The sequence below is a fragment of the Aplidium turbinatum genome, chromosome 7, assembly GCF_918807975.1.
Source record: "Aplidium turbinatum chromosome 7, kaAplTurb1.1, whole genome shotgun sequence".
Lineage (NCBI taxonomy): Eukaryota > Metazoa > Chordata > Ascidiacea > Aplousobranchia > Polyclinidae > Aplidium > Aplidium turbinatum.
Window position 1 is genome coordinate 54,809 of NC_137478.1, and position 27,446 is coordinate 82,254.

At 40.3% G+C, this 27,446-nt stretch overlaps 1 protein-coding gene across 1 annotated transcript in view; it reads right to left on the reverse strand.

Moving 5' to 3' along the window:
- The window catches only part of LOC145774452 (annexin A6-like), a 62,274-nt gene that overhangs the window by 8,691 nt on the left and 26,137 nt on the right, over positions 1 to 27,446 (reverse strand). Inside the window, exons 4-11 of the mRNA XM_082585707.1 lie at positions 18,808 to 19,067; positions 17,932 to 18,066; positions 17,709 to 17,858; positions 16,292 to 16,462; positions 15,872 to 16,060; positions 15,692 to 15,802; positions 11,741 to 11,819; positions 9,472 to 9,594 (exon numbers count right to left, since the gene is read on the reverse strand). Coding sequence (XP_082441833.1) covers positions 9,472 to 9,594; positions 11,741 to 11,819; positions 15,692 to 15,802; positions 15,872 to 16,060; positions 16,292 to 16,462; positions 17,709 to 17,858; positions 17,932 to 18,066; positions 18,808 to 19,067 — 1,218 coding nt within the window. The remainder of the gene's footprint in view (positions 1 to 9,471; positions 9,595 to 11,740; positions 11,820 to 15,691; positions 15,803 to 15,871; positions 16,061 to 16,291; positions 16,463 to 17,708; positions 17,859 to 17,931; positions 18,067 to 18,807; positions 19,068 to 27,446) is intronic.

Genomic DNA, 27,446 nt, shown 5'->3' on the forward strand with positions numbered 1-27,446 from the left:
ACATCAATGACGCAAATATTACGTGGACATTTATCAGATAGGAGATGTTACAGACAATTTAGACTTAATCTCGATTTTTTTCTCCTTTTCATTTGTTTAAAAACATTCGTCACGCTCCAGAAATTCCTATCTCCGTCTCGTGCACTGGTCGTAAATCTACTCTTCGAGTTTGGACCTCTGGAAGGAGCACTTGATTTCGAGGAGAAATTATTTTTAAATTGCTTCGCTGCAGTAAGTGATGCCTTCGGTTTTCATTGTGTATATTGATTAGGGTGGAGTGAAAATAACTTTTTCGCGAAATTCAAAAACATAGCCCCCTAAAAAGTTGCTTTTGTTCATGAAAAACACATTTGTGAAAAATAAAAATAAAAAAAATAATGTCTTGATGAATCTCAATCCACAAATCAAAGATGGCCGCCAACTTTGCTTGAAAATACAGTAAATTCATCATAACTTTGCCAATACTTGCCCAATTTTCATCATATTTCGACAAGCTTTCCTCGTTTATGTCATAAAACAATAGCAATACATATGATGACAGCGTGAGCAAATTATGACGTCACCAAATCCAATATGGCCGCCAAATTATGTTTTTTTGCATATTTTTCCATTTCTACTATTTCTTCTTTCATTTTTTTATAGATATATACTAGGCCAGTGCTACTCAAACTTTTTTATGCCGTGTACCGGCTGAGCACCTTCCATCACTTGGCGTCCCGGTCAATTTGCGAAAAAAAGACAAGAGCAAAGTCATTATTACTTTTGTAACAAATACACAAAAAAACAAGTAAAGAAACACTTTTATTAATGGTCTTTCGAATTTTGATGCGAAGTGTGCGCTTGCTCATTTGCAACCAGCTTATCCAATTGCGGTTCGATGGAAGACAATGCTACTCGAAGAGGAGCATGGATATCCAACGCGTTTCTGTGTTTTCCCTTTAAACAGCTCATGGTAGAAAAGCCGGCTTCACATAGATATGTAGAAGGGAATGGAAGCAGTGTTTTAATAGCCATGGTACACAGTCTCGGATATTCTGCTTTTATTTTGACCCAGAAGCTTGCAAGGGAGTTTGATTCAAAAGATTTTCGCAAACTTTCATCAGCAGATAGATCCAATAATTTATCTTTTAAATCGACACTTATATTTAACCCTTCTACGTTTACAGTTGGTGCAAATGGATTTCGAATCCTTTTATTTCCTCTTCGTGGATCTTTTTGTTCTGGAAAATAATGTTGAATACGTTCCACCAAATTTGACAAATGTTCTGTGGTAGTATCTTGAACACATTTTACGTCCAAATTGTCTCCAGCATCGTCAATAACAGTGGCTAACTTAGGAAACATGTCGTAACAATTGTTCGAGACTCGAATCTTCCATGCTTTCAGCTTTCGTTGCATGCCGCATCAATTTTATCTGCTGTTGCAAAAAGTGAAGCATTTTTTCCTTGCATTGAAGTGTTAAGACCATTCATAATAACGAAAATGTCAGTTATGTAAGCTAGCAAAGCAAGCCATTGTTCATCTAGAAATAGCTTCGCCCAATCTGGCTTTCTGTCACGTAAAAATACTGCCAGTTCGTTTCGGAGCTCATATACGCGTGATAAAACTTTTCCCCTCGACAGCCAACGCAAACTAGAATGAAATAATAGTTGCCTGTGATCTGCTTGCATATCGTCGCATAAAAGGGCAAATAATCTTGAATTAACTGCACTTCCTTTGATATAATTAACAATTTTTACGACCTCGCAAAGCACATCATTTAACTTCGTTGACAATTTCTTGGTTGCAAGACTTTCCCTATGAATTATTATATAGACGTTCTGATCAACATAAAACAAATTACTCAATTTACAATTTCTCCTAACTGACCGCGTACCAGCAGCCAATAGCTCGCGTAACGGCACCGGTACGCGTACCGGCGTTTGAGTAGCACTGTACTAGGCTACGTTCTCTTCTTTAATGGGTATGATTGCGTATTGCAGACCTGTTCAAAAGTGTTCATCTTATACCAGAAATAGTTACAGTCGTGTCCATATTAATTGACTCAAGCCATGTTTTGCAGTTAGCCTATATTGCTATGTTTCGTAGAATTTCTGATAAATCAAAGAAATGCCAGGCAAATGATTATTGGTAGAATTGATAAAGCAGAAAGACAAAAGCTAGAAAAAAGAAACAAAAGAAGAACGTTGTTAAAGCATTGTGAAATGACCGCAAGAAGTTGTGCAACTCAGTCGTTTGCATCATCTCAGGTTTATCATAGTGACAGTAACAGCGACACAGAATGTCCTAACAATAGTGGTGCATATATAGATGCTTCCTGTCCAAAGAAGAGAAAGGTCTTCCCCGATTCTTTGCAAACAATGGCAACCATATGTGACAGATACGGAGTTTCAGATAGGGCAGCAGAAGCCATTGCGAGTTCTGTTCATGCTGATGTTCAAGGCGGCTACTCCTTGGTGATCGACAGAAGCAAAGTTCGAAGGGAAAGGATGAAGAAACGCACAGCTTTGTCAGGTGAAGCCAGCACAAAGATTACAGGTTTATATTTTGATGGCCGAAAAGATAAGACAATGTTTAAAGCAAAAGAGATTGATGGCAAATTTCACTGTAAAATAATATCAGAGGAACACATGACAATTATAGCAGAACCAGGATCATTTTACTCCGGGCATGTTTTTGCAAGTAACGGGACAGGGGCTGAAATAGCTTCAAGGTTGTTAGATTATTTAGAAAAAAGGGGGGTACATACAAATGAACTCAATGTAGTTGGTAGCCTACTGATGGAACAGGCGTCAATACTGGTGTAAAGAAGGGAGTCATTTGGTTAATTGAAGAGTCACTAGGTAAACCATAATGGTGTATCTGCCTGTTGCATGCTAATAAGATTCCTCTCAGGTATCTTTTTCAGAAGCTAAATGGTCCAATTACTGGCCCCCATGGATTTGCAGGACCAATCAGCAAAGCCGTTCATACCTGTGACCGTCAACCACTGGTAAAGTTTGACAAAATACCTTGTGATTTAGAGCACATACTGCAACCCAAAGACTTAAGCACAGATCAGAAGTATCTGTTTGAAATCTGTCTGGCTATTAGCAAAGGTTGTTGCTCCTTGGACCTTTCACTCAGATGCCCTGATACAATTAATCAAGCAAGATGGCTGACTTTAACAAATCGCATGTTGCAGTTGTATATTTCAACAGAAGCACCGTCTATAGAATTGAAGACTGTTGTCACTTTTATTTTGAAAGTGAATGCACCGATGTGGTTCTCTATTAAAATTCTCTATTAAGCAAAATTCTCTATTAAGCAAAACATGTCTACAACATGGTAGACAAGGCCAGATATCTTGAGGATGAGCTTAAGGAAGTTGTTATGAATGCTATCCAGAGAAATGTCTTTTTTGCGCAACCTGAACACTTTCTGCTGGCAATGTTGGCAGACGACAACATCAGTATCAGAGAACTGGCTCTCAGGCGAATATTGAAGTCCAGAGAACGCAAGAGCAGCTGTACAGTGCGAGTTTTTAGAGTGCCAACCTTGAGCCTTCACGCTAGGAATTATATAGAAATAATTGACTGGCACTGAACTGGCACGAAGATATCACTGAACCTCCCCACACCAAGAACCTTAGCAATGAAGATTTGATTAATATGATGTCACAATCAAGGTGCAATGCCTCGCGATGGCTTGCTTTGTATCTTTAACGAGCGTGTTGTTTTGGTTGTAGAATTCTGGTGCGATGTGTTATTATCGGTTATGACCTGAAGTAACCTCTGATTACGAAATCTGTATTATGTAAAATGTGTTTTCTGGAATCATTTTCCCTACGTGACATTCTAGAGACTTCTGTTGTTTACATTTAAATGCTGCTTGATAGAACAATGGTTCTTTATGATGTAACCTTACGTAACCTTCTCGAAGTTACTGGACTGAACAACCAACTATAAATAGTGGTGTAGTTTATGATGATTATTATTATTGAGTTGATTATGTGATTATGGGAGTTGTGTTATGAGTTGTGGATTGGTAGTTGATGCAGAAATTATTGGTGATTGAGACTTGAAGTAATTGAATACAAGTAGATGAGAATTGGTGCTGATATAAATTGTGTTCGAAATTAGAGTTATTTGAGAAGCCGTTCGTTAAAGTTCTTCAAGAAGTCAGATTATCATTTCACTAGTAGAATTATTCGACATTTAATTGACTGCTTTTCGGTTTGACCCATTAAACTACGTCATTGAACCTTTCCAAGTCTTTTTCCTGGTAAGAGATAGAAAGAAATCGTGACATTCTGGGGGCTCGTCCGGGATTAACCGAAAAAGGATAAACCGAAAAAACCGAAGATTACCGAAGAATTCCGAAAGAATAATAAATTAACAACAAGCTGTCAAAATGGCGGATGCCGTCAAACATGAGATGATTGAAGACTTACGGAGCATGGCTGAACGAATGGGGCTGAGTGACAATGAAAAGTCTCAGTTTGTGATGGAAGAGTATCACAAGATAATGGACTAAAAAGCTCAGCGAGAAGCTGACGAAAGAGAAGATAGAAGAGCTGCTCGTAAAATAAGGAAAGCACAACTTGAAGCTGAGGAGAAGCGAGCACAACTTGAAGCTGAGGAGAAGCGAGCACAACTTGAAGCTGAGGAGAAACGAGCACAGCGTGAAGCTGAAGAAAAACGAGCACAGCGTGAAGCTGAAGCTGAAGAAAAACGTGCACAACGGCAGTACGAAGCAGAAGCTGAAGAAAGAAGAGCGCAATATGAATTGGAAAAGTTAAAACTTGGTATAGAAAAACAAAAACTGGACATTGGTGAGCGATCTAATTCTACTAACGATAATGCTCGAGATGTTATTGTGGCGCAAGTTAGACGTCCAGATTTGCCATCATTTGTTAAACAAAAAGATGAGTTAGATAATTATTTGTTAAGATTTGAAAGATATGCTACAATAGCCAAATTAGAGAAGTCGACGTGGGCTACCCAGCTAAGCATGTTATTATCGGGACAAGCTCTTGATGTATATTCAAGACTTTCACAAGAAGAGGCCATGAACTACGACAGATTGAAGTTAGCTTTGTTAAAGCGATACAATTTTACCGAGCATGGATACCGTCAAAGATTCCGTGAGGCAAAGCCTGAACAACACGAAAGCCCAGGTCAATTTATTGAACGTTTAAGAAACCTTTTGTTAAAATGGTTTGAACTTTCGGGGGCCGACCAATCATTGGACGGATTGGCAAACCTTATAGTTAAGGAACAATTCACAGATTCATGTTCAAAAGATCTGTCTGTTTATTTAATGGAGAGAAGTCCAAAGACTCTAGAAGACATAGCCAGTGTGGCAGAACAGTATTTAGTTGCTCATGATGAGAAGTTGTCGACTGAAGAGACGTTGTCATGCGATGATGACGAGGAGCAGACAAATAATTTTAAAGGAGGTGCGGTTCCAAGAGAAGTACGTTGTTTTAATTGTAATGGCTTAGGTCATAAATCTGTTAACTGCCGGAGGAAGACTAACAGAAATCATCAGGAATCGAGGAAGTGGTGCAATCGTTGCAATAGGCAAGGACACGAACCGAAGGAATGCAAGGACAAGTCGTTTTCCCTATCCAATCAGTCTGGAAAAGATAAAGACACGGACGTTTATCGATGCGGTTGTGCGTTAATGATTCCTGAACCCACGCTTGAGGAGGAGAAACCGGATGAAAATGTTTGCGAAAAAATAATACCTGAAGATTACCTGCCAGTAGTGGATGGAACAGTTGGAAACAAAAAGGTAAAAGTTTTACGTGATTCTGGTTTTACGGGTATAATGGTGAGGAGAGATTTGGTTAAAGACAGTCAGTTAACGGGAAAAACTGGAATTGTGATGTCGATTAATAACACTTCAATCCAAGGACCGTTAGCAAGGATATATATCGAAACCCCGTATTGTAGTGGGACTGTGAAAGCGTTATGTTTACAAAACTCTTTAGTTGATCTTATAATCGGAAATGTCAGTGAGAGAAATTCTGAAGTTACTTGTTATTCTTGTGGCAAGAATGGTCACTTTGCTCGAGATTGTTCTGCAGATAATCAGCGACGATCTCACGGTCATGGATACAATGAGCGCGAAGAACCGAGGAGAAGAGGCAGGCGACGACCATTTGGAGTTTGCTATAGATGCGGTAGACGCGGACATTTCGCTAGGGAGTGCGTTGCTGATGGCGGACATTCGGAAAACAGACGTTGCCGTGACAACCATTGCTACCGATGTGGGGAGATTGGACACATAGCCAGGTGCTGCTCTTTTGATGAAAAGGTTTGCTACAACTGTCACAGAGAAGGTCATCTCGCCAAGGACTGTCCGGAGAGGAGGTGTTTCCGATGTAGGAAGATGGGTCATCTTGCTCGCCAGTGCACTAAAGTCATTGAGGACGATGGAAACTTTCGCAGAAAACGTGACTATTGTTTTGAGAAAAGCTATCGTTGGTAGATCATGCAACGATGGATTTATGAGAATTGTTTTATTGAGTAATTAGTTGTTTTGTAATATGTTTTGTATTGATTGTGTTGTTATATTGTTTGCAACAATATTCTAAGGGGGGGCGTATGTCACAATCAAGGTGCAATGCCTCGCGATGGCTTGCTTTGTATCTTCAACGAGCGTGTTGTTTTGGTTGTAGAATTCTGGTGCGATGTGTTATTATCGGTTATGACCTGAAGTAACCTCTGATTACGAAATCTGTATTATGAAAATGTGTTTTCTGGAATCATTTTCCCTACGTGACATTCTAGAGACTTCTGTTGTTTACATTTAAATGCTGCTTGATAGAACAATGGTTCTTTATGATGTAACCTTACGTAACCTTCTCGAAGTTACTGGACTGAACAACCAACTATAAATAGTGGTGTAGTTTATGATGATTATTATTATTGAGTTCGTCGTCGTCGTCTGAGCTTCTGGGGCCGAGGGTCTATTCTTTTACCACCCCAGATTCACGATGTTCCCGGACTACACTGGAAGGCTGCTAGAGAGCAGCCAGTCTTTAGTTTCATCATCCATGACGCGCAGACCTTCCACTCCGTTAGGTGGCTTGAAGATGGTACAGTCATTGATGATGTGGTCTGCGGTCTGTTCCTCGGCACCACATTCACAGGAGGAGGAAGAAGCCATTCCCCATTGGTGCATGGTTGAGCGGAAAAGGCCGACGCCCGTACGGAGACGGTTGAGGCGCACCCACGCCTGTCTCTGTAGTGTCAGGCCGATTGGGCGTGTGTCGGCGTCGGGGATAAATGAATGGAGTCTGGTGGTGCTTGACCTCCATTCAGAATTCCATTTATGGTCCGCCCGAGTAGCCGCAGAGATGTCTTGTTCATCAGCTTCGTTGATCAGAAGCCGAGCGGCTGGCACGAATGGGTGTCTTGATTTCAGTCGGCGGGGGTGCCCGTTTGGGAAGGCAGAGATCTTGTGGTGGAGAAGATGATTAGGCTCCAGTGCCCGTCGACCGAGGGACAGAGTGGCTTCTTCGCGACGAAGCTCAGCAGGTTGGATGCCAGCGAGAATGGGGAGATTGTCCAATGGTGTGGGACGCAGGCATCCGGTCACTGTGCGCAGGGCGCTGTTTATGGCAGTGTCGATGTTGTGGCAGTGTCGGCAGTGTCGATTATTGAGTTGATTATGTGATTATGGGAGTTGTGTTATGAGTTGTGGATTGGTAGTTGATGCAGAAATTATTGGTGGTTGAGACTTGAAGTAATTGAATACAAGTAGATGAGAATTGGTGCTGATATAAATTGTGTTCGAAATTAGAGTTATTTGAGAAGCCGTTCGTTAAAGTTCTTCAAGAAGTCAGATTATCATTTCACTAGTAGAATTATTCGACATTTAATTGACTGCTTTTCGGTTTGACCCATTAAACTACGTCATTGAACCTTTCCAAGTCTTTTTCCTGGTAAGAGATAGAAAGAAATCGTGACATATGATAAAAACAAATCCATTCACGATGAGTCCTCTCACAGTTGAAAGTTTCCCCTGTCATAACCAGGCTGTGGAACGCCATGTTAAGCTTGTGACAGAGGCTCCAGGCTCCGTTTGTGGAGAAGATAACAGAAATGGTTTCATCAGGGCTCGATTAGAGAGCAGGTGCAAAATGCCAAAGTTTGACAGCAAGGCTGATTTCAAAGTTTAGAATTTCAGTGAAGGTTACATTGAACAGGTCATTCTGAGGTGAAATTCATATTCCTTGGACTTCCCAGAATGCCCTTGGGCGACAAACGCATTCCATCCCCGGTTTGTCCCCTAAAAGGTTCACGTGTAGCCTGTAGGACTACCTCCACGTGACGTGAACTGGAAACGTTAATGCTATGGGCTTAACGGCTAAACGTCCTATCCTACTCTGTTGCAATTATTGAAGGTATTTTTAATTTCTAGATGAATACTATACTAAATAAAGCTTCCATCTGTATTTACTATTATCAAGAGGAACAATCGTACCCACGACAGAAGACAGCATAACCATATAACTGTCAAACGTTGGAGCAAATCGAAAAAGAAGTGTGTAACATGGAATAGGACATGCAAAAAAATGAATTTGGCGGCCATATTGGATTTGGTGACGTCATAATTTGCTCACGCTGTCATCATATGTATTGCTATTGTTTTATGACATAAACGAGGAAAGCTTGTCGAAATATGATGAAAATTGGGCAAGTATTGGCAAAGTTATGATAAATTTACTGTATTTTCAAGCAAAGTTGGCGGCCATCTTTGATTTGTGGATTGAGATTCATCAAGATATTATTTTTTTTTTCACAAATGTGTTTTTCATGAACAAAAGCAACTTTTTAGGGGGCTATGTTTTTGAATTTCGCAAAAAAGTTATTTTCACTCCACCCTAGTATTGATTAGTGTGTGTGGTGAATTGTTTTTGACTTAATTGTGCATTACATTGTTTATACCTCTCAGTTGTGTTGAGCTGGTAGAGAAGTCAAGAGTAATTTATTGCGACATAATTAGTAGGACTTTGGATATCGAGCATTATTTTTTAGCTGCGGCAAGCGATCATAAACATTTCAATCAACCGAAACTAGGTCCATACTCATCTAGAACAGGATGCACCTGCCTCGAACAACTGCCTATAGAGAAGAGGATTGCAGGACTTATTGAGCAGCCTCGTGATTTTTAGTATCAAATTCGGTGAAGCATATACGCACAATTCTAAATGACTCCAGGGATGGTTTATTGTTTAAAGAAGTTTGGCAATTTTTCTGTCATATATGATCTTTAATGGCACTTTTCTGTTGAGAACAGTTCAATCCAAATGCTCCCTCACTCTTGTGGTCATCACCCACTTTTTCATGAAACATGACACTCACTCGACTCGCTCATGGAACACGACACTCATCTCCTTCACGAAACACTCAAAACAAAACACTTTTCATGCAATGACCACTGCAACCAAGCCATAACATTGATATTAAAACTTACCAGCTCCTCTCATAGCTTTCCTTAATCCCATAACGTCGGCTTCAGCGTCAAATGCCATCATTGATTTTATGTGGGAAAGATATAAATTTGATTTGTATATGATGTAACAATTAATTAGACAATCTGTTTATTAATAGCCCTAGCTTAGATGATGACTTGAATATTACAGGAATTGGTTAACATGCCAATCAGAAGAAATATTTAGTCAAACACAGGTTCAGTGCCGGTGTTTGGGGTGTGCAAACCGTGCGATCGCACAGGGCCCACAAATTAGGGGGCCCGCAATTTACTCAGAAAATGCAGTACCGGTAATCCGAAAAATGTCAAAGAAAACATGATCTTATTATTTTGCTATGCCACCGGACAGCACCATTTTACAGTACTAGTGATTTCCCTAACCACGAATTTTTTTTCATAAACACGAAATATTTTTCTTCACCCACTGTTTAATTCTGAATATATATATTTTTGGTGGTAATCACTTCTAGCTACTTGCGTCTACTTTACAAAGAATTAATTTCAGCTAAAAACTGCAACAACTTTAAACATACCGACGAAAATCATGATTGAGAGCAAGGATTTCGCGGTTTACATAAAAATCCCTAATGCGTAATTGCACAGTTGGGGAAATTCGTGGATACTACAAATCTTTCCATTGCATGCTTATTTTGGAATAAATTTACTTACATTTGACATGGTTAGCTCCTGCATACCTACTGATTATTTTAAGATAGTTTCATCCGAAAAAAAGTACCAAACCTTGGCGTAATGGATCCAAAAATGATGTTGGTCCATAGGACAATATAAATTGCCACGGGATCCGCAATTTTCCTAATTCTGATTTATTTAGTGCAAAAATATCAATCCAAGCATTTTAAAGACTTGGGAACACAATAGTCGACATACAAAATTTATTAATAAAATAGCTCAATTGGTTAGCGCGTCACTTCTGGAACGAAGAAGCTTCAAGATCAAGCGGCGCTGGTTCGACTCTCGGGGTGTGCGCTTGAGCAACGCACGTAAGGACTGCTCTTCATTCAGCGGCATCTAATGGATGGAATAGTTCCCCGGTAACAAGACTTCAACAATCGGAAACTTCACTCTGTCCATCTCGGTGACCGGGCCTGCGTCAGTGATTCCAAGCTTCTACAGGAATGCGAAACTGCCAGGATTAAGCTCTGCAAGAAGCTTTCCCAGTCCGAGGATAAAGATTCAATCAATCAATCAACACAGCAGCAAGAAACACGCAAACAACACTGAAAATATGTTGATTTGCTCTGCGTGACTAAAACTCTATCAGGCTTAAGCAACCATAGATGTGAAGTCAGGTCTTGCATGCCAAATTTGAAGAAGCTAACCAGTAACCACTCGCCTACCTCTCTTGCTAACGAATTTACACCAGCTTGCAATATTCAGACATTTGTAAATTTGCCTCCGGCTCTGAACACCCCCACACTAGCCTGTATAATATACATGTTTAAATAAGTTTCTACATTCTCCAATGCATATATCTGAATTATATCTGCATCCTAGGCAAAGGATACTCTTCATTACACTTCCTTACCTTTTCCATGACCAGATCAAACCCGATTTGCCAAAGGCATGGTTGTCTTGCGCAATCTTAAAATTTCCCAAACCGCAAAATTTACTATCTCCATCTAGGGGTTGCTTTTTTGAACTTTTATTTGTCACATGGCGCTAGAGTATTACTTCCCGATTCCATTGATGTTTCAATGGTCATTCTAGTGCAGACGGTCAGAAAGTTTTCAATTTGATTTGGGAAAGGTTTTTGGGCCTAGGTCAAACATTTGCTGATTGTTGAAATCTGAAAAGCGATTTTGGTCTAATTTTTAGTGCAGAAATAGTGATAGCAATTTTCTTACCTGTGCCATTTCAGTTTTTGAGTTTAAACAAACATTAGCCTGTTTATTTTGAAATTCGTGTTTCGGGTTATTTCACTAAATATTCGTGGTTAGGGTAATCACATATTCGCTCTGCTTTGCTTTTTTGCTTAGCATTGAGCATTTTTTGTAGTATTAATAGTTTTCATTGTTTTAATATTCATACACAAATTTTTGTTGAACATGCTCTCAGAATGCACCAAATTCAAAGTAATATTTCAAAAATTTCTGGGAGAGGCCCCCCAGACCCCCCCGGCCGTCAAAACCTCCCCTTTCCTTTCAAAATGCCTAGCTACGCTACTGAATTAGATCATTGTTATTGGGGCCCGCAAAGAATATTCCACACAGGGTCCGAAATACCTTAAAACCGGCACTGGCAGATTTCTTTCCTAATGATGTAGAGCAAGCGTTGACAATTTCATGGACTTCCTCACGGACGGCACTCGGCTGCGAATGCGGCATAAAGGCAGCTCGACAGCGTGCTAACAGTCATCGGTAAAAGATGGGTTCCATACTTGAACCAAACATCGGGAGAAGACAAGGTTCTCATTATACTAAGCCATCGGCACCAACGAGAGTAGGGTGGCCAGTTCCTTTCTGTCGGCCAGGTTTGCTTCAATAACTACGCCCACCCAACTTATTACACCCTGGGTAGAAAAGTGAGCGGTGTTTTTCAACAACCGGCTTAACTGACTTATTATTATTATTATTTATTTGCGTCAAACAAAGTTGTCCATATCCAAAACAAAAACAACGAAATAATACACAAACTGAAAATGCACAAAGATCACAGAGAGCCACCTTGGATGCCGTCGGTTTAAAAGCTCACTAAATGGGCTATCTACTGTTACAAATTTATATACAATGAGCGTTGGAAGAATTGAAAGTATTCAGAGCGATAAAAACAATCAGATGACATCAGGTCTGATATAAAGCGATTGGAGGAGTGAATGCAACGGTTGATAAACGAAAACATGTTTTTTCTCAATAAAGCATCAAACGTTGTTATATTATACATTACTTGATACATTACTTGATATACATTACTTGATATTAAGGGCTCGAAAAGATTAACCCAATTCAACTGAACTAGCAGCTCTAATATTGACTCTTCTCTCAGCGAAGTTGACAAACTAATTTCGTTCGTGCTAAAGTGACCAGATATTTTATATTTACAGCCCTAAAAAGTAGTCATCAGCAAATTGATTCTCTAAACATAGGCATCAATCTTATTGCCACCGGCGATGCTTGAAAGTGACACAACATATCTTTTGCTAGAACTTGTGTAAAAACAAGATTTTAGGAATGTATCCACCCTAATATGTTTTATTCTCTAATATTTCCTCCTTTCACCAAACTTTGCAAACGCACATTGCGGAATTGAAACCAATCTAAGCGCAGTAGATTACTCAAACAACCCACACAGCTACTCTGCTGGCTGACGTGATGCGCTAATTAGCTAAACAATTGGCACGTCTTAGCCAGTCAGAATGATATAGCGCCTACTTCCGGTAAACGTGCCGCATGGTAACTTGCTTGCTTTAACTACATCCAAACTGTTGTATTTCCAGACGTTTAATATAAAATAAACAATAATAATTGTAGCGATAGCCAACCAAGTGAGAAAACCATTTACCTCTTGTTACTTACTAATAATAATAATAATAATGTTATGGTTTTATTTATTGTCGCTCTACAACAGCTAAGGTCTTTTAGCGACAGGGCTCATTTTTAATTTATATCAGGTTTACGATGTTATCACATTATCACCCGACTCATTCTCACTGCGCTGTGCAGGATAGAACACAATCGGTACCGTTTTTAAAGTCTTCGGTTTGACTCGACCTGGAATCGATCTCAGATCTACCAGCACCAGAGCCGAAGGCGAAACCACTCGGCCACTGAGCTGGTTTGTTACTTACTGATTCAGTGTATAAAAGCAACGCAATATATAGTAAGAAAGAAACGCAAAACAATCAACTAAGGAACGTGGTACAGAACGCTCAATTGATTACACGCGCAGTGCGGTAGTAATCAATTCCAACGTCTGTACCAGAAAACGCTGAACTGTGATTATGTAGTGACGCTGGTCACGAGTTACATATATTCAACGTAACTAAAATGACGACTATAACACAAACCATAATTTTTGATACGTTTTACGATAAACTCACCGCAATAAACAGTCTCCTACTAGAAGGAGGCCAAAAGTAACTCGGTGTGCACCCATTTGTGGGTTTTATTGTTCAAGATGCGTAGACCAGAAAAAAATGATGAGTAGGCATAAGTTTGGTTTGGCATAAAACAAAATTACGTTTTGTTTCGAAAGTCTCTGAGATTAACATTTTTTTGGCGACACTGGTATGCTTTCGGGTAGAGTTGAGCATGAAGTAGAGCCGGAGTTCCCCGATTTTGAGAAAATGGAATTGATTCGGAGGGCAGTGGATTCGAAGTTTGGTTCAGCAACTTTGCATTTTAGTGGAATCAAATTAGTCCCATGTAGTCGATTAATATTGGTTGGTTTTGAATCTTTATCCTCGGAGTGATAAAGCCTAAATAGGTTATTCCTGGTAGTTTCGCATACTTCTGGAGGCTTTTGACGCAGGGTTGGTTACCGAGATTGACCAAGTGAAGTTTCCGATTGTTGAAGTCAGGGATATCTAGAGAAGGGCATATGAAGGCTTGCAGCGATTTCCTTATTCTCATGACACTACCAGGGCGGTAGTTTGTAGTGCTTTAAACATGTGGTTCTTTTTAAAATCGTAGAAAGTTTTGTAGTACAGCTGGTACAATGAGTTACAGAAGACAGTTAGCAAATGTTACGTAGAGTATATTCAAAGAATACTTGTTTACAAAGGCAGTTGAAAAGTTACTAGTAAGCTGTTTTTTATAACAAAGCCTTTGCAGGAGGCTAGATGTAAAGCAAGTATATGAGTAGTTGAATTAACAAGCAACCACGAGCATGCTGTAAATATCCAGGCCTGATGTTAATAGCGCAATGCAAGTTATCATAACAAGATTTAACTACTATCGGTGCCAATTGTCATTTTACGATAAACAGAGATTATTTACGATAAACAAAAGCCCTTCTATTGTCAGACGTAATAGAAGCCTTCGTATCCCCTTCTGTAGATAGGCCTATCCCTGGTTGAAGTATTGTTGCCGGGGAATTATTCCATCTAGGCTAGGCTACTAGGTGTTGCTAAATGGAGAGCAGTCCTTAGAATGCGTTGCTCAAGCGCACACCTTGAGAGCCAAACCAGCGCCACTAGATTTTGCAGCTTCTTTGTTCACAAAGTCACACACGAAAAAAATAAAAACTGTCCTATGATTTTCGAGCTAACGGTAACGCTTATAAGTGTAAGTCACTAAAAACATTTTCGTGCTAGATAGGACGCAAGTTGAGAAAAAAAATGTTCATCCCTAAACTGTTTTGTATTGTGGGCTACTTTCAATTACGGTACCCAAACAACTTATTAAAGCTGAATGTAGCCTATCCTAACATGGATGGGTTCCACTCAGGGGTGACAATTTTCTCCCTCGGAAATATTTCACACTTTGCTACAGCATCATTTGACATCGTCTTAGGCTGAAAGTACTTTCAGAATGGGCAATTTTAAGGTATTTTTTTTGGAAGAGGCCCCCAAACTCTCCTGTGGGTGTTCCGCCTTCTATGAGTCGTTGCCGGATTCACTCACATCTGCAAAAAGACTTACACTTGCTCCCACGAAATTTGTTTTGGTGTCTATCCTCGGACTGACAAAGCCTTGATATGTTATTCCTGGTAGTTTCGCATACTTGTAGAGGCTCTTGACGCAGGGCCGGTTACCGAAATTGACAGAGTGAAGTTTTCCGATTGTTGAAGTCTTGTTGCCATGGAATTATTCCATTCACTCGGTGCCGCTGAATGGAGAGCAGTCCTGAAATGCGTTACTCAAGCGCACACCCCAAGAGTCGAACCAGCGCCGCGTGATTTTGAGCTGGGCGCACAACCACTGAGCTAACGGGGAGGAAATTTTGTGCTGGCTATGCCACGCCTGATTCCACGATCTCTAGTTTCAAAAACTAAGTCCATAACTTATCTAAACCGCCACATTTTAAAGCCATTGCAAGATTCACGTGACCGAGAAGACAATACGTCTTTGTATTTACAACAAATGTTCAGGATAACGAGAAAATTAGTGCAGTTTTAATAAATCGCAAGTGCACTACGTGATTTACTCGCAGGCTATAGTCTCATAATTTCTTTGAATACAAGCAATTATTAGCCACAATGGTAAACATGAAGCGCAAGGAACTCCTCGGGTCTAGGCTCCGACCAAACTCAGAAGCAACTTCTTGTAATCTCCGCTTGTGTCATCCTTTATGTAGCCTGGTAGAGGTTTCTTGTACATCGCGAGGAACTGTTGCTTTATCTCGACCATGTCGATCTAAAAACCAATACCTGATTACAAAAACACAAGCAATTGGTCACAAAGCGATGAAGTGACATCACAAACCTCGCATCTGGTGACCACGACGCGAATCAGTGTCTTGTCGTTTGTTCCGGCGCCTTTCATCGACTCGTGCAACCTCCTCGCGAAGTATGCGGGCGCGTTCCTCGACACTTCCACGACCGCAACCATTCCGTCCTCAATGTCGCCTGAGAACTCGCCCTTGATCGACCGAACGATATCGCGGTTGGCGACCTACATTGATTATGACGTCACTAATGATCTGGCACACGCGCATGACCTCTCATAGTGAGCGGATGAGCCAATTTTTACGAGGGTAAAAACATCTAGGACCTATTTTATCTCACAATGGGAGCATTAAACTTATTTCAACCAAACCTCTTGTAAGCTATTCGGCCGCTACTATGCGAACAGCCACAGGTTTGGTAATTGGTTCAAGTTCCTTCCACACTTCATTGCTCTTACCTGTTGGTAAGCTTCAAAGGTGGCACGTAGTTGTGGGAAGCTACGAGAAGCCATGACAAGGTTAAAGGTCGCCTCATCCGTTCCCCATTTCTTTTCCCCTGCAGAGTAGAGGCGCTGCGCATCATCCTTCGCCTTGGACGCGTCCACGCGAAGACTTGTGTCACGTGATGCCTGAACACAAAAACTCGATCATCCACTGTTCCACTCACTGATGTAAAGTTGCCTGATAACCATCAACTGAGCGGTTGTACGTATGTTGTATAATTTGTGCGGAACAGTTTGATACTTTCAGGGAGCGCATCAGATCGCGTAAGTCCAGTAGTTCTAGTGATAGCAAAACCAGAAAGAACAAATCACATTATGGCGTAAGTTAATGTTGCAAAAACAACCTTGAAACCACTTGAAGTAGTTTAAACTGGCATCGATCAGAGGTGGTGGAGTTGCATGCAATTGCTATGCTTTCGAAATCGCATCTACATATCAAAATACTTCAAATTCACAAAACTAAGCGTGGGTTCACACCACTCAGCAAAAAATGAGTTCATGCCACGAAGCAAAAAAAAATGGGTTCACACAACTCAGCACAAGAGAGGGGTCACACCGCTAAGCACAAAAAAGGGTCACACCACTCAGCAAAAACATGAGTTCACGCCACTAAGCAAAAATGGGTTCACCCAACTCAGCACAAGAGAGGGGTAACACCGCTAAGCACAAAAGAGGGTCACACCACTCAGCATAAGAGAGGGTTCACACCACTCAGCACAAGAGAGGGTTCACACCACTCAGCACAAGAGAGGGGTCACACCACTCAGCACAAGAGAGGGTTCACATCACTCAGCACAAGAGAGGGTTCACACCACTCAGCACAAGAGAGGGTTCACATCACTCAGCACAAGAGTGGGTTCACATCACTCAGCACAAGAGTGGGTTCACACCACTCAGCACAAGAGAGGGTTCACACCACTCAGCACAAGAGTGGGTTCACACCACTCAGCACAAGAGTGGGTTCACACTACTCAGCACAAGAGAGGGTTCACACCACTCAGCACAAGAGAGGGTTCACACCACTTAGCACAAGAGAGGGTTCACGCCACTCAGCACAAGAGAGGGTTCACACCACTCAGCACAAGAGAGGGTTCACACCACTCAGCACAAGAGAGGGTTCACATCACTCAGCACAAGAGAGGGTTCACGCCACTCAGCGCAATAGAGGGTTCACGCCACTCAGCACAAGAAAGGGTTCACGCCACTCAGCACAAGGCTGAATAGTTTTTCCAGAAAATTAATCCGAGCTAGAGAACTTGATGTAGCTTTGGAATAGGTGTTTCTGGTTCGTTACAAAATCGATTTGGAACGCCAATTGCACGATCTCAATAGATGACGTAAGCGGAACTTTCGGATCAAGGGGTTCACTCACATTGTTCAGCGAAACCAACAGCTTCCTGAAGTGGCCACTTGTTTCGCTCATGAGGGCTTTCTCAAGCTTCACCCCGTACAACCTTTTGTAGATTTCGTTGATTTCTTTGATTTCTTCGTTGCTACGGGATACTAAAATCTCAATCAGCGTCTGCGCAACAACAAGAAACAATAAAGTTGATATCAATCACATATAACGTCATAAAGGACACGTCAATACTCACGGATTCAGTCGTGCCAGCCCCGGACATGGCATCTCTGAGACAATACGCATCGTATTCCCTTGGCTTCATGAAGAGAGCAACAGAAAGATCTTCGAATCTTCCGCTCAATTCCGATTTCAAGTCTTTAACCAGATCCTTTGTTAAAATGCAACAAATTACAGCTCCTGCCAGTTAATATGCAGTTTGTCGCCGCCTAGCGATAACTGTGTGTGGCAACTATTTCATGCAATTGATGCAGGAACGTGGAGACCGTTTCCGGGTGTTTGTTAGCGGGTTACCCATTGAGCAACAAATGCGTATGTTGTTGACATGTAATGCCTGTACGTGTAATAATACATTCAGACTTCATGTTGTTTAAATAACCAAAATTATCAGTACATACATCATGTACGTATGTACTCGCACAGAGCACATTTCGTCAAGGAGCTACTTTATTGCAAATTCTTTCCAGCTGTACATTTTCAAAATATTCCAGGACGTACCATCCCAATCTTTCCAATAACATTTGTGCAACACTGCGTTCTGATAATCTCGCGGCTCTCATGACTTACATATCAATTTCCCAAATACATCTTATGGTCAATATTGCATGACCTGTAGTCCATAGGCTTCACTTTTTATTCAAAGTCGGATTGGTTCAAATGTCTTTTTTAATTAAAAAGGATTAGAAAATAAAACAGCTAATACAAGTAAATCATTTAATAAAACTTGTCTAATCAGCCTGCGTCAGTGGTTCAAACCTTTACAAATAGTCGAAACTACCAAGATTAAGGTCTCAAACAAGCTTTCTCAGTCTAAGGATAATCCAATCAATCATTCTTAAACCAAACCAAAATTAAACTTATAACTTAACACAGGCAGCAACTGAATACTTGCCCTTCCGTAGGCTTGCTTGTAAGTGGTCTTGATTTGCTGACGTTGATCGTTTGTCCGTGCTCCTATCACTCCAACAATCGCTTTCTCATCAGTACCAAGTCCCTTCATCGCTTTCCGAAGAAGTTGCGCGTCAGCCTCGGCATTGAAGCCGGGCTGGGCCACCACAGTGCCATGCGTGGAAATGGTCATGCTGGCCATCCCTGACGTCAGCTGCTGGGTAGCGGCCTTGTTTGGCTTGGAGTGAACTGGAGCTTGGTATGCTGGAATGAAATTTGCTGGATCAATGCATTTACGAAAGCCATCCCCCAACGCTGCAGTGTAACTTAGTGATTAAAACGCCACCTGAAAACAAAACTAATAATTTAAAATCATTGCAAGAAAAGGAGGGGGTGCACCTAGAAACATTTGTTGGATTGGCCAATGATGCTGCAAGAGAGGGATCCACAAAGAATACAAACTGATGTAAGCGTTTTGGCTTGTTGAATTTAAAATCACTTTGCAAAGATCTGACCAGCTGAGCGTCAATTAAAATAATGAAAAGTGATATGTGTTGGGATACAAGTTCAGTATTCCAGGGTGACCATGGCATTTCAAACATGATGCATTGAGAAATCAATAGCTTCCACATAGATACCGCGATGAGAGTAAAGTCGCAACATCCATTTTATAGTTGAGAAGTAGCAATCTTCCTGGCGTCAGCACTATCTGACTACTCACTATAGAACAGAGAGCATTGTGCTTCGCTAACCATACCGGTGTGTAGGCTCCACACTAGCCATCAAGACTTTTCCGTTCCTTTTGTTGTTGTTTTTGTCAGAATTAAATCCTTACCTTTCTGGAAAGAAAACAAGTTGAGAACTATATGGTATAAATTAGTGGTGCGATACTGATGAGCCCAGCCTCATAGGCGAAACACGTGTCTATCGCTGTCAATTCTTGCTACACTCAACTGCCGAGAAACACACGTCCATGCCATATGTTGTACACCAGTCCTTATGTGGTGAGAACACTTCACAATGTCTTCATTTTTGTTAAAGTCACGTTACGGATGACGTGGTTACAAGACTTCATATGACTATCCGACTAGGCTATCAAATATCTTTTGTTTGTGTTTCAATGCCCACACGTTCGCGCACATGTGTGTGTGTTAGGGTGTGACAGCCGCCCCATGATTTTTGAAACTTGGTTTCACAGAGCCTACCTTTTTTTTGGTGGTGAGGTTTTACCTGTATAACATTCCTGTAAAGTTTCAAAAAAATTGGTCAAGGTTTAGAAGTGGCCCGTGGCCACTAAAGTTTTTGGGGGGTGAGCGATGCATTTTAGGGGTGTTTTTGCTATATCTCAGCTCATAGACATGATGGAAGGTCATGCTATAGCTCAATCGATGCAGAATAAGCAAGTTTATATCAGACTTGTGAATAAATGTTCAGTCTAAAATGTGTAGTTTTTGAGTTATTTGAGAAAAACCCGTTTTTTGCATATTTGTGAGAAAATGTTCATAGCATCTTTTCTTCTTGGGTTAAAACACATGGAAAATCAATGAAATGATGAACTCACATGTTTACTTAATGTTAAACGAAATCACAAAATACATTTGAGAGCGAGGAACAGCGATGATAAAAATCACAATGTAAGAAACCAACTCCGAGATGGATGTAACTTTTGTTTACGCTGATTGGGCATAGAATTTCTGCTGTTCTCAACTACTTGAAGAACATTTTGAAATGAAACTTGTGTCTTAGTAGTGTCAATAAAGTCTTGGCACAGTTTGACACCCCTTTCTGCTGCATCATTAACAACACAAAGATTTGAAACCCGTTTCCTTGCTTCACAGTAGCTGCCATTCTGGCACCAATCGACAACACCAACACTTAAAAAGGTCGTATCAATCCTCAAGGTTCTGAAGAAGCTCCAAGAATCTTCTCCAACAAATGAGCTCAAGTCATCTGTTGGTTTTGTAGGAACGGAAGGAAGGGAGAGTTTGCCAAAATCACTTCTTTCTCTTTTCAAAGAATGTCCAGGATCTTCGAAGCTTGTCAGTTTTTGAACAATTTTTTGCCTTGTCTTGTCAGACACACTGCTATCGAAAAGGGTAAGGGGTATAGGTTCTTCACTAAGATACCACATGTGCCCCTTTAGAGCTTTAAGAGCTGCTTTGGCCATACTGCTTTCGATTTCTTTATGCTCAAGGAGGTTGTTGATAAGTTCTAGGTCGTTGCAAGGAGCAGAAGTTGACACAGAAGCGGTTAGCCACCGTGGCACATATGAATATACAACAAGTTGAATGAGGAGACCACGATTCTTTTATCTTTGAAGCTATCGTAACCACTGACTGCAACTTGTACCTTTGAAGCAAGATAACAGATGTAGTGAATGAAGTCATTTATTAACAAACACTACAATTAAATGCAATGTTAACTTTCCTACCTGTAAGCTGTTCTGTAGCTGAGATTAACTTTGGAAACATCACCTCATGTAGCGGTAATGTAAGACTGTGTAAGTGCTGCTAAAGATGGAGGGCTGATGCGGTTACGTACAGCTGCTTCCACTACTGTGGAAGAATTGAGGTCATCATGTGGCCAGAATGCTGATGTACCAGTCTTCACAGTCCTTTTGTGTGGCCTGTTGGGAGCAGTGAGCTATCTCTTCATAATCATCTTGATCCTCAATGTCTACTCTACATCATCCTCAACAATATGAAATGGCTTTTCAGCTGCTTCTCGTCTTAAACATTCCTTTTTTCTCCGACTCCTTGCTTCCATTGACATTCCTTTCTGTGGTAGTGAGAACCATATCAACACTGCTCATACTTGCAACCCTGTTTGTCATCATACTCAGTAAAAATGCTTTGTCTTCTTTATTACTCAAGTTCTAACACATTCTTTGGCCATAACTTTATTGTGGAGTTTAGTTTCTCTTTGTAATCCTTAATTCTCTGTTGCTGTAAATCGTCCATCCTGTACTTGGTTTCTCTTTTTAGGATAGCTTTCATTAAACAGCTTAATCACTTCCTCTGCCATCTAATGAGATTGCAAGTGAGGTATTCTTGCATCATTTGCATGTTCGTAAAAGGGTAGTACTGCTTTAACAGCTTCGTTAGCAGCATTTCTCAAGGTATTTGTTGTAGTGGAATGATGAGCAAGAAAGCACAGCAGGACCTGACTACAAGTAGGGAGTCATAAACCAGTAATGACCTTATTTTCTTCACCAGGAATTGTGTCAAGCAAATAATACCTTGGATCTTTAAACTTTGACATAGCATATAATATAAATTAGCACTTACCACCATAGAAATTGCATAAACAGTAGCCTAAACACCATGTTAGTGTTCAGTTTCTATGCTTCTAACAAAGCAAAACATGAGGTTATATACTTAAGTTTAAACTTTGAAGAGTTACAGCTTCTGTACTTCTCCAGGTGTTCCTAAGAAAAAAAGTGAAAATGGTAAAACATTCAATTCATATGTAACAATTTTTCACAAATTTTTTACAAAAAACGGGTTTTTCTCAAATAACTCAAAAACTACACATTTTAGGCAAATAGTTTCTTCACAAGTCTAATACAAATTTGCTTATTCTGCATCGATTGAGCTATAGCACGACCTTCTATCATGTCTAGGAGCCGAGATATAGCAAAAACACCCCTAAAAATGCATCACGCACCCCCCAAAAACTTTAGTGGCCACGGGCCACCTCTCAACCTTGACCATTTCTTTTGAAACTTTACAGGAATGTTATACAGGTAAAACCTCACCACCAAAAAAAAGGTAGGCAAATTCTGAAAAGGTCGGGGCGGCTGTCACACCCTAGTGTGTGTGTGTGTGAGGTATCCTATTTCATGCGGTACCTTGTTAAATCAAAGCAACTAATTAAACCAACAAATCAAAAAATCAAATCAACGAATCCCTCGCATTGAAGCCGAGGCACAGTACATAAGTTACCGTATGCACATGTGGATGGAATAAAAAATAGTTGCCTCAAAATTGCTTAGTAAGGTTGCAGAGGAAAATCTTTCCCACATTAGTTGTGATAAATTGCTTCATGCTACAAACCAATAGCTCACACTTGCCATGTTGCAACCACTTCAAGGTTGGATATGCTACAAATTTATATCTCAGTTTATTACTACCTTTAGCAAGCGGAATGGCCCGTTTCGGCGAGTCCGATTCGGCGAGTCCGATTCGACTAGTCCGATTCGGCGAGTTCCCTATTCGGCGAGAGCCTTTTTCGGCGAGTGCCCTATTCGGCGAGTTTTTGAAATTTTTAAAATGAAATTATCGGGTACCGTAGCCTAACTACAATTGCCGTTTTTACATCGTTTTGACGTCGCTAAACGTTGAAATCGTGCAGAAAGGAATAAAAATAAAATGTTTGTCAACATAGCAAAGGTCGAGAAAAAGGTAGAAGCGACAAAACGCGAAGTTAAAACGTGCTTGTGACCGAAGTAAGTTATTGAGTTGAAAGAAATTTGGCACGGTCGCAACACCTTCAGAAAAATTTAAGATATGAAGGGAAAATAAACCAAACAATGTTACAAAAAACATCATGTTTATGTCTATAAGTTAGTACTTTTGAATAGTTAAAATGATTAGTTTGGATCAACAAATGTGTGACCCACAGCTTAGATTGAAAGGAAATTATCGGGTACCGTAGCCTAGTTATCCCGACTAGCAAAAATTTGTTCCTAGAACCCAGTTAGCCTAACAGTTCATTTTTACATTGTAGTAACAGAATAAAAAGGCTAACCAAATGTGTGGCCTATCGTTTTAACGTCGCTAAACGTTGAAATCGTGTAGAAAAGAGAACTTTGCTGACTAGGATACGTTGAAACTGAAAAACATTCACAGAAGCCCTACGATACGTTGCATTTTTAAGATAATGTATTCAGACGTTGAATCAATGTACAAATGAAATGTTATGCTAAATGGGTTCTTGGAACAATTCGAAAGGCTTCTGTGAATTTTTGCTGGTCGGGATAACTGGGCTACGGCACCCGATAATTTCCTTTCAATCCAAGCTGTAGGCGGCCTACAGTAAGCCACACATTTGGTTAGCCTTTTTATTCTGTTACTACAATGTAAAAATGAACTGTTAGGCTAACTGGGTTCTTGGAACAAATCGAAAGGCTTCTGTGAATGTTTCTCAGTTTCAAAGTATCCTAGTCAGCAAAAGCTCCCTTTTCTACACGATTTCAACGTTTAGCGACGTTAACACGATAGGCCACACATTTGGTTAGCCTTTTCATTCTGTTACTACAATGTAAAAATGAACTGTGTTCTTGGAACAAATTTTTGCTGGTCGAGATAACTAGGCTACGGTACCCGATAATTTCCTTTCAATCCAAGCTGTAGGCCACACATTTGTTGATCCAAACTAATCATTTTAACTATTCAAAAGTACTAACTTATAGACATAAACAAAATTTATTTTATTTTTTTTTGTAACATTTTCTTTATTTTATTTTCCCTTCATATCTTAAATTTTTCTGAAGGTGTTGCGACCGTGCCAAATTTCTTTCCATAGGCGCCGACTTTTCAAAAAACCTTGGGGGGCGAGAAAGGTGATGACGTCATAACCATAACGCTATTTTACTCAATTAAAATAGTCTTTAATTAAGCTTAGTGTCTTGTTTATATTAACAAATAGGTCCCAAACCGTATTTATTAGAAGCGCTGCTTGAAAGGATTAGTTTTACGCATGCAGTACGCCTAGTCGTAAAATTTTTGAAATTGTTAGCTCATAATTGGAACTGTTGGAAAACAAGCCGATTCATTTCCTTTTCGTGCGAGTGAATAACAACGATCAAGACAGTGAAGTTATCGAAATAAAACGCAAAAATCATGATCTCAAGCAGAGTGAAAACCCGCTATCAGTTTTATTAACCTCGTTTCGCTAATTACTTTCAAAGCGTTGACAACGGCGAAGTGTTTTCTCTTCTGTTTTTTATCGAAAGTCTTTATAGTCTTTTATTGAATACAGTAGGCTATACTCGAGTAAAGGTCGAGATGTTCCCACGTGATTTTCACCTCAAAAAGACAAGTTCAACTAACACGGGACAAGCTGTTGTCTCCAGCTCGGCAATTTTCAAAATGAACGCACTAAAAATCATTGTCGACGTAGATTACGGAGTGTGAAATCGCGTCGGCCTAAGTAAAACTTTTGAATACGTTTATTTGCAGTGATTTAAACTTAATTTTCAAATTCAATGATTTCTTGTCAATTCTAAACTTTATGCACTTGTTGAGCAATATGCAAAGCTCACGAGACAAAACAGAAAGAGGAGATCAATTTTTTTATTTTTGCGTGTAGGATATAATCGTTCTTATTATAACGTAACATTCCATGATCGTTGAAGTCGATGTCAAACCTTAGCGGTCGCATAAAACAATGATGTCAGGTTAGCTAGGTGATAATAGCGGTAAGAGACGTCGTTAATGCAGGCAATATCTGCGACCAAGACCATTAAACACCTTTTCTTTTATCGGTTTTCGATTTAATTCTCACACATTGCGAAGAAAACAATGCGTTCTGTTGAATCATAATTGTCTCACAGCGGGAAGACCTCGTTGAAAATAGCGCGTCTAATTTAGCTGGTTTACTTAATATTGCAGTGAATAGTTACGTGACTATTCCAGCAGTGCAAGTTACTCTACCATCTACTTTGAAACTTCCATACCGTATGAGAAAGCCATGCGATCAGCTGCTGTTTTGCGGGCAAGAGCAACGTAGGCTTTTCTTGCTTTCGGCATTCTTTAAGTCCGTTTAAATTATCTAAATCTCTTTCACGAAGTGTTTTATCTTTGAAACACCACTTGTCATCACCATTTTTGTTGCCCTTCAACCATAAATTTACGGGGGGCGCCGCCCCCCGGAAGTCGGTGCGTATGTTTCTTTCAACTCAATAACTTACTTCGGTCACAAGCACGTTTCAACGTTCGTGTTTTGTCGCTTCTACCTTTTTCTACCCCTTTGCTATGTTGACGTGTATTGTTTTTCATATGATGGTCAGAAATAAAAACAACTAAACTGACATGACGAATTGTAATTTAATAGTTTAAACATTTTATTTTTATTCCTTTCTGCACGATTTCAACGTTTAGCGACGTTAAAACGATGTAAAAACGGCAATTGTAATTAGGCTACGGTATCCGATAATTTCCTTTCACAAATTTCAAAAACTCGCCGAATAGGGCACTCGCCGAAAAAGGCTCTCGCCGAATAGGGAACTCGCCGAATCGGACTAGTCGAATCGGACTCGCCGAATCGGACTCGCCGAATAGTAGCAGACCCTTTAGCAAGGCACAGTCGTGTTAGGTGCTGCTGATTTCACCAACTACTCCCTTTATTCGCCATCCGTAAACCGCTGCTCAAGATCACCGATTACTGATCCATCAATGAACTTTGTGTAAACTGATTGTCGATTAATTTTATCTAAGACGTAATTGGCCGCTTTAACTAATATTTGCTGCTGATATATCCAACACCAAGCGTTGAGTTATAATAAATGTTGGGAATTCGTATGTGATATGAACAACTAGCTATATTTACAATTGCGTTTAGATGCTTATTAAGATGCTATTTGGATGCTGTTAATTTATTCTTCTGACAAACAGGGCTCTACAGCTGGTTATCTATAACGCTTTGTTTTGTACATATCTACCTCTCAACATCCTGTTCATCACAGCCCATCTGACACTACATCACTGTGACGAGGAAGCATCACTGTTTTATACAGAAGATTCAATGTAGGATACGCACTCCACTTGTCAGACTGAGCTTTTAAAGAAGCTTTTTCAGTCCCAAACAAAAGACTCCAAAATTCAAACAATTTTAAAGAAATGTTGGCTCTTCAAAATAGAAATATGATGTAAAGAGACATTTTCATCAAAGCGACACATATCGGAACAACAAAACACATTAGATTTTCTGTAAACCTTACGCCAAGTTTTTATAAAGTGAGAAAGAGAATGATGCCAGATGATGTTTCAGGTCAACAATAAAACTGGCGCCACCAACTAAGAACGTTGACAACAAAATCTCGTAAATCCACTCTTGCCTCGAGAGCAAGCTGGTTTTTGGTGTGGAAGATCTAATGTAGACCAAGTCACTCTCGTGACTCAAGATATCGAAAACTACTTCGAGGCAAAGAAGAAGGCTGGTGCTGTGTTTTCGACATCACAGCCGACTACGAGACCGTATGGCACCAAGGCTTCGTCTGCAAACTGCTCTGCCTGCTCCCGAACATGCACATGTCTGCATGATCATGGAACTCATTCACAATAGAATTTTTACCCTCACCACCAGAAGTGGTAAACCAAGCAGGTTACAACACCTTACAATGGCATCTCACAGGGATCATCCGTCCTGACTCTCTTCTGTGTGACATCTACAACCTGCCAAGCACAATATCTGCATAGTACGCTAAGAAATGGGAAGGTTTTAATATTGATTGGGTTACATTGGCTTCCAGATCACTTCATTATGTCGTTTGAAAGTTGGTTAGCAGGTGATATTTAGTTGGACGGCTTTCAACTTTGCAACAACTCTTTCAGAGTTGAATCCTGGTACAAAACAATCTCGCAACAATCTTTCAAAGAAAAATTGCTTATCCTGCCTATTCTTCCACGGTCACTTTGATCA